The sequence below is a fragment of the Vulpes lagopus genome, chromosome 3 (genome assembly GCF_018345385.1).
Source record: "Vulpes lagopus strain Blue_001 chromosome 3, ASM1834538v1, whole genome shotgun sequence".
Lineage (NCBI taxonomy): Eukaryota > Metazoa > Chordata > Mammalia > Carnivora > Canidae > Vulpes > Vulpes lagopus.
This window is the reverse complement of record NC_054826.1, coordinates 158,220,727-158,236,927: the sequence shown is the minus strand read 5'-3', so window position 1 is coordinate 158,236,927 and position 16,201 is coordinate 158,220,727. Positions and strand designations below refer to the sequence as shown.

At 40.0% G+C, this 16,201-nt stretch overlaps 2 protein-coding genes across 5 annotated transcripts in view; one reads left to right on the top strand and one right to left on the bottom strand.

Moving 5' to 3' along the window:
• AK5 (adenylate kinase 5) overlaps nucleotides 1–5,038 on the top strand; it is a 233,552-nt gene extending 228,514 nt beyond the window's left edge. For both annotated transcript variants that reach the window (XM_041747046.1, XM_041747045.1), the window contains exon 14: nucleotides 3,680–5,038. In XM_041747046.1, coding sequence (XP_041602980.1) covers nucleotides 3,680–3,748 — 69 coding nt within the window. In that variant the 3' untranslated portion in view covers nucleotides 3,749–5,038. The remainder of the gene's footprint in view (nucleotides 1–3,679) is intronic.
• A 2-nt stretch (nucleotides 5,039–5,040) lies between these two features.
• The window catches only part of ZZZ3 (zinc finger ZZ-type containing 3), a 106,336-nt gene continuing 95,175 nt past the window's right edge, over nucleotides 5,041–16,201 (bottom strand). For all 3 annotated transcript variants that reach the window (XM_041747043.1, XM_041747042.1, XM_041747044.1), the window contains 3 exons: nucleotides 13,933–14,067; nucleotides 10,888–10,988; nucleotides 5,041–10,593 (listed from right to left, as the gene is read on the bottom strand). In XM_041747043.1, coding sequence (XP_041602977.1) covers nucleotides 10,449–10,593; nucleotides 10,888–10,988; nucleotides 13,933–14,067 — 381 coding nt within the window. In that variant the 3' untranslated portion in view covers nucleotides 5,041–10,448. The remainder of the gene's footprint in view (nucleotides 10,594–10,887; nucleotides 10,989–13,932; nucleotides 14,068–16,201) is intronic.

The following is a 16,201-nucleotide window of genomic DNA, read 5'->3' as shown; positions in this document are numbered from 1 at the left end:
GCGTGATCCCGGGGTCCGCATCGGGCTCCCCCCACAGGAGCCTGCTTCTCCCTCTGTGTCTCTCATGAATAAATAAAATCTTCAAAAAAAAAAATAAAGAACAGCCCCTAGGTAATCCCCGGTTATCATCACTAACAGCCTCTCCACGATCCACAAGGGCTCAGCATTTGCGGCCTCACCCTGGGGACGGAATGTCACGTCGTGGGCAAGTGTGGGGACCACGGGGTCAGGGAGCCGGGTTCTGGGCAGCCCCAGGCACTCAGCCGGGTGACCCTGGGAATCCAACTGCTCCCACGGGGCCTCCGTTGGCCGCAGGGAAGGGGGATGGCAGCAGGGGGCTCCGAGGGCGGCGTCAGTTACCTGCTGGTTCACAGGCACTGATGCTGGGTGGGGGGGAGCAGGTGTCCGGGAGGGGCTGGAGGGCTTGGGGACAGGATGGGGGAGAAGAAGGGGCCAGCAAGCAAAGGCCCACGGGAAGCCAGGGCAGGCCTGAAGACATTTCATTAAAGATATTTATTTTTTAATCAAAAAATAATTTGATTATTTTTCTCTGGGTGGCTCAGCAGTTTAGCACCGTCTTTGGCCCAGGACCTGATCCTGGGGTCCCGGGATCGAGTCCCACGTCGGGCTCCCTGCATGGAGCCTGCTTCTCCCTCTGCCTGTGTCTCTGCCTCTCTCTCTCTATATCATGAATAAATAAATATTTTTAAAAATAATTTAAAATAAATAAATATTTAAAATAAAGAATTTAAAATAATAATAAATAAATTTTAAATATTTATTTATTTTAATAAGTTTATTTTAATAAATTTTAAATATTTATTTAAATATTTAAATAAATAAATAAATAAATAATAAAATAAAAAATAATTTAAAATAAATAAAAGCACGCTTCATGAGTGGTAAAGTCTGTCATGTTAGATGGTGGTGAGGACGCCTACGAGGAGTTTCCTGGGGAAGCTTCCCCGCCCTCCCGACGTCGGGAAGGGGCTCCTGTACTTCCCGCAGGCCAGCGCGGATGCCCGTTCATTCTGCGTCTCCCCCGTCGTGGCGGGGCTGCAGCTCCCGGGATGGATGCCTCCGTCCTGTTCAGCTTGTGTCCCCAGCACGCGAGGCGCTGTTAGCAGCCCGAGAGGTTTGTTGATTGAAAGGGAAAGGAAGGAGAGGGCCGCCTCGGGGGCTCACGGCGTGACCCCGGGGTCCCGCGTCGGCCTCCCTGCTTCTCCCTCTGCCTGGGTCTCTGCCTCTCTGTCTCTCATGAACAAATAAAATCTTTTTTTTTTTTTTAAAGTGGGGGGAGAGGAGAGGTAAATAGAGCAAGGTGCTGTGAGGGACCCACACACCGCAAAGCCCCCAGATGGGGAGCCTGACTCTCCCGGAGGGACCGGATGCCACCCATTCACCGGAGAAGGGCCGCTTAAATTCTTTTCCATTTCGGGGTTTTCCACGTCGCGAGGTAGGTCACACACAGGGACGCAGGAGCAGTGTGCAGTTTGGAGAACTCTAAAACCTACACCGTGTGACCACCCCCCGGGCCAGAAGCAGGAGAAGAGGACAGAAGCTTCCGGGCTCTCACCTCTTCCCTCCTCCCTCCAAGTGGCCACTATCCTGACGTTTATGATAATCTTCTTGCTTCTCCTTAGAGTTTACCATTCGTGTCTGCATCCCTAACCGTGTCTGCATCCCTAACCGACGGTTTAGCTTTGCGCATTCTTGGATTTTGTAGGACGTGAATCACCCTGGGTGTGTGTCCTTTGGAGACTTGTTTCCTCCCCCCACCCCCAGCTTTGGGACATGAACCCTCCTTGCTGAGTGTTTCTCCCATCATGCGACTAGGCCACCAATTTACTCATCCATCTACTGCTGATGGACTTTAGTGCGTTTTCCAGTTTGGGGCTGTTACAAACAAAATGCTTCTAGAAACATTGTTGCTCTGCCTTGTGGGATGTTTAAATGTGGTGGGTTTGGAGGGGTGGGCAGCCAGGTGGAGGGAGGTTGAGAATCATTCTGCCTTCAGGGTCTGTGAAGTCCCTAGTGTTGTGAAATCGAAACTAGTTTGCTCGGAGGTAGCCGAGAGTGGAAGAAATCCATGTTTTTCCGAGTGTGGCCCCAAATCACCTGGACAGCGTGTGAAAGATGCAGGTTAGAAGGCCCAGCTGGACTCTAGCAAAGGAGAGCGCGGAGATGATGCCTGAATAGGTTGCAGCCGGCGGCTGGCGGCCCACCCCTCCCGGGAGTCCTGGGGCTGTCTGTCCCAGGGGTGGTGGGACACACCTCGAAAGCCAATAAAACGTTAGGATATTTTCAGAGGACCGGGTAGGGTGCCTTCGTCCCCAGGAGGCCCACGCCCTCCCTTCCGGCCGCCTCTGCTGTGGGGGGGCCCTACTGACGCTTGCTTGCTTCTCTACAGTCCACCCCCTGGGCCCTATTCCCGTCCTGCTCCAAATGCTCCAGAACACTCAGACGTCTCCTTTGAACTGTATCGTCTTTCCACGAGCCTCAGCTTTACCTCAACAAGGCACTTAGTTTTTGTTTTTTTAAGAGATCTAAAAATTCACAGAATTGAACATAAAGTAGAATTCTCATGCCCTTGTCCCCACCTCAACGTCCCACACGAGCACAGTTCATCACAATCGATGAACCTACATAAACACATTGTTCTCACAAGTCCAGTTAGATTAGGGTTCACTCGGTGTCCACACTCGATGGATTTTGACAAATACGTGACAAGTAGGCACCATTTTCACTACCATAAAAATCCTTTTCGTCACCCATTCATTCCGCTCTCCCCTCCTCAACTCTTTTTATGGTATCCATAGTTTTGCTTTTTCCACGTGTCATGTGGTATGTAGCCTTCTCAGATGGGCTTTTTTCACTTAGTAATATGAATTTGAAGTTTCCCCTCAAGTCTTTTCATGGCTTCGTAACTCATTTCCTTTGAGTGGTAAGTAATATTCCATTGTCTGGACACCACAGTTCATCCACTCACGTAATGAAATCTTAGTTGCTCCTAAGTTTGGCGATGATAAATAAAGCCCCTATAAACACCCGTGTGCAAGTGTTTGCGTGGACATAAACCAAGACATGCAACTCCTGGATTATATGGCTAAGAATGTTTAATTTTGTAAGAAGGTGCCAAACTGTCTTCCAAAGTGGCTGTATTCCCGTCAGCAAAAAATGAGCACTCCCTCTGCATCACAACTTCACCAGCATTCGGTGGCGTGTTTTGGATTTTGGCCATTCTAAAAGGTGTGTAGTGGTATCTCATTGAGGTTGTAATTTAGGCAAACTTAAACAACTACTCACTTTTTTCTCTGTGGTTTTCGGGTCTCATATTTTAAAAGTTTGCACAGCAAGTTATGAGGCAGGTCATTTTTTTTTAATTATTAGAGTCTTATTTACAAATATTTACAAACATTTCTTAAGACTAACTTTGTAGGGGCACCTGGGGTGGCTCAGTTGGTTAAAGGCTCTGACTCTTGATTTTAGCTCAGGACATGATCTCAGGGTCGTGGGATCAAGGCCAGGGTAGGGCTCCGTGCTCAGCGCAGAGTTGGTTTCAGATTCCCTCTTCCTCTCCCTCGCCTCCCTATGCTAGCTCTCACTCTCTAAATAAATAGATATCTTAAAAAAAAAAAAAAAAAAAGACTAACTTTTTTTTTCCCCCTCTTAAATATAGGTAAATGCTGAGGGGACGCCAGAGGAAGTTTTTCTTCAACTCTGCACAGCTATTGACTCTATTTTCTGAAGACAAAAAAGCATGTACGTTAAGGAGAGTGGAGACAGGAAAAAATACGAAAAGGTTCATCCCTTAACACAATATGTTTCAAGTTAACCCTTTTGTGTCGTTTCTGCGCCCCCTCCCCCTCCCCAAGGCCCAATCCTGATGTTGCTGTTTGCTTCCCAACTTGACCTTTCTGAGAGGTGTCTGGAAACCATGCATGATGTATTTGGTATTCTCCAACCTTTTCTCCCTAATTCAGACAGCTGTCCGCCCCCAGCACGCACACTTATCTATCCTATAGGTTGTGCCTCAGAGCTGCTAGTATGTGAACAGCAGTGCAGTGCCAGTCTGTGTCAGCTGTGACCGCAGGACTTGGGAGTCTGACCGTTTGGTTTCTAGCAAACAGGGGGTGAGCACCCAATTCCCCATCACATTCTCCTTTCTCACCCCGAGATTTACATGCTGTTGCCTGAAGGGCCTTAATAGGAGGGGCAGGCCTGGGCATCGCCTCTAGTGGCTATGTCCTCAAGTCTCATCCACTAGCAGTAGCTCGGAGCCAGAGACACTGGGTTGGTTGAGAACTGTTGATAAATTTGATTAAATGTGAAAACTTGATAAGAAATAATACAATGTGAAGTTGTATAGCTTTTTCCAAGACAGTAAAACTCAGAGTAGTTGCCAATGACACTTGTCCACTCATTTTTAGGAAGCTGGCTACTTGGAATACTGTCATAATGGCTAAGAAAACAAATTGGATAAACTGTCTAACCTAATCCCTTCAGTACCTGGTGGTGCATTTCAGCAACTGCACATGAACACTAAGGACCAAAAGTAACTGAAAGCATGAGGTGATTTCTTACTGCATCCACCAGACTAATGTCAACTTAGTTTTGATTTGACTTGATCACCCATTTACTTATTATTACTGTCGAGCAAGTAAGACATAAAGTAACAGTAACCAAACTGATGAGGGTAGGAGAGGCAGGTCAGTCCCTGGTGTTGAACAGATCCCAGGCCTTTAACGGGGTCGTGCAAACCTTGTATGTAAAACTGTATTTTCCTTGCTTCAAACCAGTGAAGTCTGGGTTCTCTTTTGTGCTATCAGTTGCCAAAACAGAGCTTCTTATATATTCTACTGGAATAACTGCATCTTCCATTCAGTCACTACAAAAGCCCATAGTTTCAGTTTGCATGACTTTTTCCCCCCCCTTCAATGGTTGTGTTGATAAGGATCCAATTATGGGACAGAATTGTTATTTTTAAAGTCATTTTTTTTTGAAATGGATATGTACAAATAAAATAAATGGAACACAACATAACTCTTTTTCTATTTATTTGTAACTCACATCATTCTGGAAAGCACTTGAAGCCTTATTCCAAACAGAATTAGAAGCAAACACAGTAATAGTTGAGATTTAGGATATGCTCATATGGTTTTAATCTTGGCCAGAGATCAGTTTTGAGCTATTACAGAGAGAATTCTCAGTGTACTCATGATACATGGTAATTTTTGTATTTCCTTTTGCTCTAGCAGTCATTCTTAAACAGAAATGTCAGTGTTTGCTAAAGAAGAAATTAAACTTCTTTGGTTACAATTATGCCTCTAGTACCAAAAAGGGGCATGTTCCTACAACTCACACAGTTGTCAAAATACTTCATTACCACCCCAGTTGTCACACTCTCTATGTGGGGCGGGGGAGGGACAAGGAGCATTTCAGCAAATTAAAGAGACTTAGAAGATGAAAATTACCAGTTATGCCAAAAACACAAAATGACTCTTTGTAGGGATTAACATTCTTTAAACACATACCACATATTGGCAAACACACTGCAGGCCTACCACAGCTCTAACAGCTTGAGTAAGGGAAATGAGATAGTAGGGCAGCCCACAGGGGAAGGAAAAAGAAAAAGAAAAGAAAAAACAGCTGGGAGTAGATGGCTTTGCCCCTAAAGAGTATCCAGAGATGCAATAGACTGCTAAAACTCGTTACTGATGTGGGTAGTGTGAAATGACATCGCTACCTTAAAAGTCACAAGATTTCAAAAGCAGGAAAGGATCTTAGAGGGATCTGCCTAACAAAAGCCCTTGTGTGAATGTAAATAAGACATCAGAACAGGATCTAAACTCCTTCACAATGGTCCACATTCACCTGCTCTGGCCCCGCACCCCGTATCACCCCATCAACTACACTCTCCTCTTGCTCATTTGGCTCAAGCTACACTGGCCTCTTACTGCTGCCTAAACAAGCCACGCTCTTCACTTGCTCTCCTTTTGCCTCTTCCTCCAGGTTATTCACAAGCTAATTCCTTCATTCTGTCCAGGTCTCTTCAAATTTACACTTGTCACCAAGACATTCTTTTATTATTCCATCTGAAATGACAGACAGGTCCCCACTCTTCTATCATTTTTCTTCAGGGGTTATTTTTTCTTCATGGCATTTATCTCTGCCTAACTTTACACCATATTTTATATGTACTTGTTCATGGCTATTCTTCTATATTAGACGATAAGCTCTATAAGGCCAAAGCGTTATATCCTCAGTTCCACACATGGCATTATTATTGAGAGCTAACATTTAAATCCTCTGAACCTTAGTTACTTCACCTGTACGGTAGAGATCACCATAATAAGCACCCTCATAGAGGGGTGGTGAGGATTAAATCAGTTAATAATACATCTGAATCATTAACTAGTTCCTACAGTTCAATAAAACGTGGTTTTTAGTCAACATTTATTTATTGAGTGCCTCACTGGCAAGTGGGACTGGGACCCAGAATTTCTACTCTAGTGCCCTTTCACTCTAAAAACATGGCAGAGAACCAAGATACATGGCCTAGCTGGGGACCCCAGAGAGAAGCCTAATCTTCTCAGCCACCCAGGGTTGAACTACATCTTCCAGATAAAATAGGATGAATTCTTCAGTCCTCTCAGGGCCCTGGAAAGATCTGGCAGGCCTCTAAGGGCCCCCATAGGCACTTACAGACACATTCAGACATTAAGTGGTGTCTCCTACTTTCCTGGAGAAAAAATTAACTCATCAAAACACTGATCATACTACCAATAAATATCTACTGAAAATCTAAGAGCCAGGCAGGCCATAGGGATACAGGTCGACATGCATGGTCTCTGTCCTCATGGTGCTAAATGTGATACTACTCTCAAAAATCCATTTAATCGGCTACATGAAAAGTTAAAAAAAAAAAAAGTCATATTTTGGGGGAGGGATCATATCAACAGAAGTGTATTTTCATAAGGTTAGGAAATAAAAACATTTCATAGCCTAAAAAAGACAATACCTCCATAATCTCCGTGAGAAAAAAAAAAAAACCTACTTGTTATTTGGAGACTTCCAATTCTATCCACTACACCTAGAACAACAGCTTTCAAACTGTTATTCACATTAAGAAATAGTTATTATAGCATGCCACAGTTACAACTAAAAAGGGAATTTCACAAAAGAGTATTTATCCTTACTACCTGTGAAATACTATTTTCTTTAAAAAAAAAAAAGTTCTTCATATCTCAGTATATAATTGTGTTCTGTACGGTAACTTAAACAAAAGGGAAAAAGGGAGAAGACTGGATAAGGCATACTGTTAAGTGAGAGGCACCAAGCAAGCAAGGAAACTCTGTCTCAGGCAGGAGGCTTTGCCTAAAGCCTCACGATTACATGTCAAATCAAATTAGAATATGTAAATTCTATGAACTTGTGGTTTTGTAACTCCAGAGGCAGACTATTTCCCCATCTGCAGATCTGCCTCTATATTCTGTGCTGTGAACCTGGGCCTGTACGAAGGTTTGTAACTCCAGGAACCACACCACGCCAGAAAAACAAGACTGAAAAGCAACCCTGCACGCTTCCGCCTCCACCACCTTAGTGACGCCTGACACAAAGAGGAATATTCTTGCTCCAGAAAGTGAGTAGTGATTCTGGAGCAATCTGTCTAGGTTAAACTTTACTAACTCTATGACCTTATTAAGCAAGTTATTTAACCTGTCTGGCTAGATCTCCTCATATGAAAACAGGATAATCAACACACCTTTCTCCTAAAGCTGGGAGAATTAAATCTGCTACTATATGCTTGCTTGGCACATAGTAAGCACTTAATTAGTATTTGCTATTATTATTAGTGCACATGACACCAGTCAAAACTTCCTCTGCCTAAACCTTAAAGCAGTGGTTTTAGGTGTCAAAGTTCCTTCAGTTCTTAGCAAATAACCTGAACACATCTCAGGAAATACAGTTGACCTACTGAATACCACTTAATACACAATGCTTTAACAAGTCTGTCTGTGTTGTCTCTTAAAGCCAATACTTCTTTGTAGGAGATGCAAGGACTACTTGCAAAAGACAGCCTTGCCCCTTCCTGCAGTCTGCAAATTAGAACGACAACACGTTATTACTACTACTACTACTATTACTACTACTACTACTACTACTACTACTACTACTACTACTACTACTAACTCTAGAGCCTTTTAAAGCCAAGACTATATGCTTGGAGCTGAAAAATGCAAAATAAACACATCTTTACTCAAGCAGAAAATAATCCTCTTTGCCACTTAAGTTTCTCAAAATCTCTGCCCTTGAAAAATATATTTAAGTGGATTTATTTAGTGTATTGTTTACATCAGAATTGTATCACACACAGTCCTCTTCGAAAGCTTCCAAGCTTCCAAAGCTTATACTTTATGGGATTTTTTTTAATGGACCTGAATGGTTCTCCAAAACTAATCATAGTATTATCTCTGTCTTGCTCAAAGTAGCTGTCTTGCTACAAGTTGAAGGTAGATTTCCTGGCATAGTCACTTAACATTTAATATCAACATGCCCAAATGTTAATGATTCCCTCTTCTCCCAACTAATTAATTCCAGGGTGAGAGGTTAAGCTCAAGTCCATTTCCTGTTATTCCTGATGTAATATATTTTATCAACATCATCAATCTTTAATCAATATATTACTTTAAAATCTTCATATTTCTATATTTAAAATTATATTACTTTTTTCAGTTAAAAAAATTCAAGGTATGATTTTAGTACCTCACAACATACTGAAGAACTAGTAAATAATGTTCCCTTGATTTAAAATTGGAAAAAACTCTAAAAATTAGCTGAGTATTAATACTTAATCTTAGAATATTTATATCATCTCTTTCAAGAGTTAATGATTGCCAGTGAATACAGTGATCTTCAAAAACCATCTGCTTAATTAACGTGGAGGGGGGCTTACTTTCATCAAAAAAGAATAAGAGAAAAAAAAAAAAAAAAAGAATAAGAGTAAAATTTTTCAACCTTAGTTTTCCCATCCGGACATTAACAGTGGCCTCTTTAACCATGGTGTGTGTTGTTCTTGTAACCTAACTTAATTTAGTGTCTCAGCACACACTGAGTAAAAATATAACCATCTTTTCAGAGAGCTTCTCACGTTCAACCCATTTCCATAATACTATAGTCCTTACTCTTTTTAAAGGACAGAAAGGTAAAGCAACCCCTTAAAAAAAAAATTTTTTTTTTTTTGGTTTTAACACTAGTAAAAAAAAATCCAAAATCTAACCAAAAGGAAGTCACAACAAGCATTCTATAATATAAACAGACAGTATCCACATAGTTTATTTCTCACAGTTCTCCTGACAAATGAACATTATTCAAGAACATACTGTATACACAGATAAGAAGAAACATACAAAATGTTTTAAATGATGCACAACAAAATCCAGCAGTATAAAAGAATGCATGTGAACTCTTGCTCACTGCGCAGACTAAATTTAATCACTTGTTTAAATAGTAATAAAAATACAATCTTTTATGGATCTTGTGCAGACTACAAAAGAGGGAAATTATTACCATATATATGATTTTTATATTAGGCAGTTTTCTTTGATGAGTTGCACTGACAACTCCAAATACAGAGGCAGAAGGCTGTGTATTTTAAAGGAATTAATGTTGTGAATTAGAGACTTTACACAGTTACTACCACTGGCACTTTTCACCATAGTTTGTACACATCACATGATCATCTTATATAACATTACATTTAAAAAATATATCTGAGTGACAATTTTATAACATTCACACACCATGAGCTGGTTAAGGAAGCAATGCCACAGTTGCCTCCTGTAGTGCTTCGCTGTTGGTAATAAGGACAGTTCATTGTGGTTAAAAGAAATTAGACATCAATATGGTTAAGCAGCTCCGATTTACTAAAGGCCATCAGCGGCCACCACTGGGACAGTGAGTTCTTTTAAAGTGTATATCCTAGAAGCAAATACCATCATTGGTTAAAACTTTGTCTAAGAAGTCAGCTTCTGTGCCGAAACTATTTTCACAAAACTGAAAGCTACTAAACTGTTTTAATATAAATACTTTGTCTTCTCATTATCCTATTTATGACCGAGTTCTTTGAAACCTTTGGAATTTACTCTCTCTTTAATGTGTGCTCTCGTTTCCATCTCACCCATTTAAGATCACCACCAGAAAGGCTTTAGGGTGGTGATAAGAAATTCACCAGGGAAACCCTTTGCTCACCAGGAATGTTCAGCTGCTGAACAGTGATCTAGAGTCACAACGGTGCAGAGCTGGACTTGACGAGAACACTCAGGAAGCTGTCATGCTGTGAGTGTCATTCAGGGAAAGCAGAGAATCTTTCCAAACTGTGCACATAATTCACAATGATACCATTGCTATGTGTTGAAGAGGACTAGTATATGATGTTCTCTTCCATGTCATCTGTTTGCTGGAAAGTAGTTTGGGTCAAGGTAATTATAACTGGTGCCCTGGGACACACAGTAGTCTCTGTCTAAGAATGTCTCTGACCTATAAACAGGTTCTAATTGGTGATCTTCCTTGTGAATATCTGTTTCATGTAGGCTGCAGAGAAAACACACACACACACATCATTACATGACACTGGATGCATTTTTGTGTAGACATTACAAAACTTCCTCATAGCTCTACCTATTTAAATCCATTAATCTAGCAAAATCTCTAATGGAAAGTTACTCAAGATGTGATATAATTAAAGAAAATTTCTTAATTGCCTAGAACACAGTTTAATCCACCAAACGTGATCCTTTTCTAAGTAGTTTAGAAACCAAATTCACCAGTGGCTGAGAAGCTCTTTACTGGTTAAAATGTGGCACCTACAGTGAAGAAAACACTTACCAGTCTGAACAAGAATCACAGAAATCCAAAGACATTTCTGGAGGACAATCCTGGCAGTGCCACCGAACGCCCTGGATAGGTTCTATGCCACAGTTATCACACTATGGAAGTTTCAGAGAGAAAAAATATTAAACAACATTGTTACAAAACCTTTTCTTCCTGCTGGGAAACACAAACACACAATGTGCACAGAAACATCCTCTCCTCCCTCCCCATGCACTAGACAGAACATAAAAACTTGTCAGTTAAACACAATTTCTAGCAACCTAGCAGAAATTCCATCCATTCAAGATACAAGTACAGGTGGGTGAGAGAGACATTCTAATAACTGAGGGATAACCTTCAATATGCTTTAATTTTTTTTTAAAACTCTTAAAGTTTAAAAAAAATTTTTTTAAAATTCTTAAAGTTTTTAATTCCAGTACAGTTAACACACACTGTTCTATTAGTTTCAGGCATATAATATAGTGATGCAACAATTCTATACATGACTCAGTGCTCCTCCTGAGAGGTATACTTTTTTTTTAAGTTTATTATTTTTTTAAAGACTATTTATTTATTTTATTTATTTGAGACACAGAGATGTAGGCAGAGGGAGAAGCAGGCTCCCTACAAGAAGCCCGCTGTGGGACTTGATCCCGGATCCTGGGATCACGCCCTGAGCAGGGCAGAGGCTCAACCACCAAGCCACCCAGGGCAGGGGTCCCTGAGAAGCATACTCTTTACTTTTTAAATTTTAAGTAAATCCCCTGCAAATCTGGATTGATTATTAATAACTGTTTACTTTAAATGGACTTCAGACCAGGGTATAATGACTGTGACTGAAAGCCATAGTTAAAACTACACAAATACATTACAGAACTACTGAACAAGCTATTGTTAGTGAACCCAGGTAAACACAAAGTCCTCTCTAAACTTTTATCAAATTACTCTTCAAAGCCTGAAGAATCCTAATACCAATGCCTATCACACAAAGAAAAGGCAGATCTAGCTCCTTCCCAGTGTGGTGGCATCGTGGTAGCCAGCAGCCTCTCCTGGGCAATTCTGAAAATCAGTCTCATTTCTAGTTGCTTTGATCATCAGGCCGACCAGAGTGGCTGACAGATTAGTAAACAAGCCACAGCTGGGTTTTACAACAAAATTTTGAGAAGTGGAGAGTTTCCTCTTGAAAGGCCAGAGATACCAATTAGGAAAATTTCTAATGGAGAGAAGCAGGGTTATGGAAAGACCAAGAGGAAAAAAAATCATTTAATATAGTCTAACTAATGGCCATAAGAGGTTCAGCGGTATAATAATTTTAAGTTTCTGTGTATCGGTTACAGCACATATCAGTATGTTTATATGTATACCGCTACCAGCAACTCTTACATAGTTCCTGGTCTCATTTTTACTTCCTCCAATCTCACCAAGTACAGTCAATTCTAAAGGCCCAAGTATTCTCAAACTTGTCAATCTGATCTCTCAATTTCCACAGCCACCAGTCAAGCCCAGGGCATTCTTAACTTTTGTCTAAATTACCAAAAGAATGTCTAACCAGTCTTCCTGCCTCCAGCCCCACCTTCTTATCCATTCTCCATACTAAGTCCAGAATGATCTTCTCCTTCACTTAATTTTTTTCAGTTACATACATAATACATGAATACATTACTGTTTACAGAATTTAACAATATAGTAGTGAGAGATTATCCACTCTAAACTCATTGCCTTCCCAAAGACTATTAATACTAATAGTTTAAGTAATAGGAATGATTTTTATGAAATGCAAATTTCATGTTACTCTCTGATTAAACTTCTTTGGTTCTTCAACACTTCAAGGAAAGTTTAAACTGCTCAGCAAATCTCCAAGGCATCTGAATAGCCTTACTACTCTCCAGTTCGCTAGTCATACTCAGCTATTTTACTAATTTAACTTCTCTAAATTCCTTATGAGATGAAAACAGAATAAGGACAGAAACTAGGTCCATCTTGCTTACTAGTGAATCTTTAGCACTTAAGCAAAGTGCCTGGAACATAATAATGGGTATTTCAAAATTTTGTGAAATAAATGGATATACTTCTACTAGCCTGGAAGGGGAAAAGAAATTTCTGATCTATGAACAGCAACAAAGAAATAGGTCCAATGGATGAAAGGATAAAATAAAAAAGTCATGCACACAATGAAGTATTATTCAGCCACAAAAGAGAAAGAAATCCTGCCATTTGTGACAACATGGATGAGAAAGTAGAGGACATTATGCTGAGTAAAATAAACAACAGAAAGGAACAAGTGCTATACAATCTCACTTATTTTTTTTTTTTAATTTTTATTTGTTTATGATAGTCACAGAGAGAGAGGCAGAGACATAGGCAGAGGGAGAAGCAGGCTCCATGCACCGGGAGCCCGACGTGGGATTCGATCCCGGGTCTCCAGGATTGCGCCCTGGGCCAAAGGCAGGCGCTAAACCGCTGCGCCACCCAGGCTTCCCTACAATCTCACTTATATATGAAAACAAAAAACTCAAACTCATAGAAGCAGAGAGTAGAGTGGTGGTTGTCAGGGGTTGACAGGTGGGAGAAATGGGAAGAGGTCAGTCAAATGATACAAATTTTCAATTATAAAAGAAATAAGTTCTGGAGATCTAATGTACAGCCTGGGATTAGTAATATAGTACGGTAGACTTGGAATTTGCTGAAAAAGTACCTAAGTGTTCTCACCACACACATATAAAAAACCTAACTATGGGAAGTGCTCTTTTTGCACCTGAAAATTTTGTACACCTTAAATATATATAATTTTTGTCAGTTATATATCCGTAAAAGTGGGAGTAAGAAAAGGAAATAGACAAAAAATCTCATATTTTACCTCAAAATATCTGTATGTTTGTATTCTTTCCACTGAATCATAAACCTATTAACATAGTATCTATAGCACACTACAGTTAAATGAACAGTACTAGAGCTAAACTTACTTTTATCTGTGTGCTGGAAGTCTGGATTTTAAAGCTTCAGAAACTACCTTAAATCTTTTATCACCCTTTCAAAAACTGAATAAATGATAGAATTTACCTTGAAGCCCACATGTTGTACAAATCCACTTTCAGCTTGCATCTGCTGGAGTTTCTGCTTCTTTAACTTTTTAAACTGTAATAGTTCCTTATATTCAGGTAAATTCCTATACATGATAGGAATACTTTCTTCGTCCTAATAAAAAATAAAAGAGAAAACGAAAATGTTTGATAATTAAAATGAACTAAGTGTAAGAAATACTGACACAAAATATTTTCCTATTAACAAAATATTTTTCTCTTGTAAGATACCTCACCTTATAGGGCTCACAGAAAATAAGTGGCTGCTTTTACGAATATTTTAGACTAATACTTTTGGAGGGCTTCTGCTTTTTTTTTTAAGATGTATGTATGTATGTATGTATGTATGTATTTGAGGGGTAGAGGGGCACAGAGAGAGGGAAAGACAGTCTCAAGCAGGCTGCACACAGCACAGAGGCTGCGGCGGGGCTCGATCTCACAAACCTGAGATCACGACCTGAGCTGAGACCAAGAGTTGGCCACTTAGTTGACTGTGCCACCCAGGCACCCTGGAGGACTTCTGAATTCACTAGTAATACTGAGTTATGGTAGACCATCTAACAAAGTACCAGGGGATGACTCCCACCTCTGCTGTACATTAATGCAGGCTCAACCCCATCCCAACACATTCATGGCTACTTGAGATACTCTTTACAATCTATTTCTACTGATCTCCAGGAAGCTTCTCTTCTCTGAAAGATTTTCATACTTCCTCAAGTAAATATAACATTTTCTTAACCATGAGCAAATTCCAACCTCTGCTCTGTGGTCCAATGACCAAGGCAGTACATTCCTGTCTTACCCGAGAGGATAAAGTAAATCACAATTATTTAGAAGAGAGTACAAAAAATGAATACTAAAAACTACATAAATATATGAAATTGCTACATAAATCACTAACTGCTTCAGACTTATTCTCCCAATTTATTTGTGCTCTGCCATCAATGATCTATTTCTTCCCTTAGCTACCTCATGACTGATCCCATGGTCACTAATTTCCAGTGTTCCTAAAAGCATCTCCAATTCATGGACCCCATCCACATTCTATCAATTCCGGTGCAGACAATTCCTTCCATTCCTCCTGTTCCTCATGTTAGGTACTATTAACTACAATGTTGCTTTTATGTCAAGGAAACTGCTATTTACAGATACTGTAACATTTACTCAAGGTCTCACAATTAGTTGCAAAGTCGTGATTTGAACCCAGAGTTTTCTAAATATTTAACTCCTTACACACTCAGCAACCTAAGGCCTAAATTTAAGAGTTTTTCATAATTTTTCACTATCTTATATCTAATCCAACGAAATCTGTCAGTATTTAATACTTTCTAAAATCGTTCGAATCAGTCCTCTCTATAGTATCTATCACTCCTTCCTCAGGCCCCCACCAGGACTTAAAATCTCCAAATGGCTTCTTGACTGTCTACAGAATGAAGTTCAAAGTCTTCAGCTAACAAAAGAGTCCTTACAATCTCATACTTCACCTACCTTATCTCACACTCTCTTTCACCCATTTCTAATTCTTGTGAACTAGAGATGTTAAATTATAGCCATTGCCTTCCTATGTTAGCACGGAGGATGATAATGTAAGTAATGTAGTAAATATGTTAACACTAATAAATATGTGACCTAACTAAATAATGGAGTAAGAAATTTTATGATGAAATTTATTAAGTTCAGATTTTTAAGCAAATACAGAGTAAAAACTCTGCCAAGTCCTTTAATTTTCATTTTAGGGCTAAGGATACTACTAACTTTGGTCAATAAGACTTAAGAAAAGTTAAATCACCTCAACCATCATGATGGCTACTATCAAAAGAGAAAACAAACAAACAAACAGAAAAAAACGAGTATTGGCAAGGATGCAGAGAAACCGAAACCCTTGTGCACTGTTGGTAAATATGTTAAATGTTGTGGACACTATAGAAAATAGTATGGCGTTTCCTCAAAACTTAAACGTGAAATTAACACATGGACCCAGCAATTCCACTTCTGGGTTTATACCCAAAAGAACTGAATGCAGGGACTCGAAGAGATGCTTGTACACCTATGTTCATGGCATTATTCACAACAACCTAGTGTCCACTGACAGATGAACGAATAAACAAAAAGTAGTATATATCCCTACCATGAAATATCATTCAGCCTTAAAAAGGAAGGAAATAGTGACACATGTTACAAGATGGATGAAACCTGAATATACATTAAGTGCTAGAAGTTGGTCAAGAAAGGACAAAACCTTCATGATT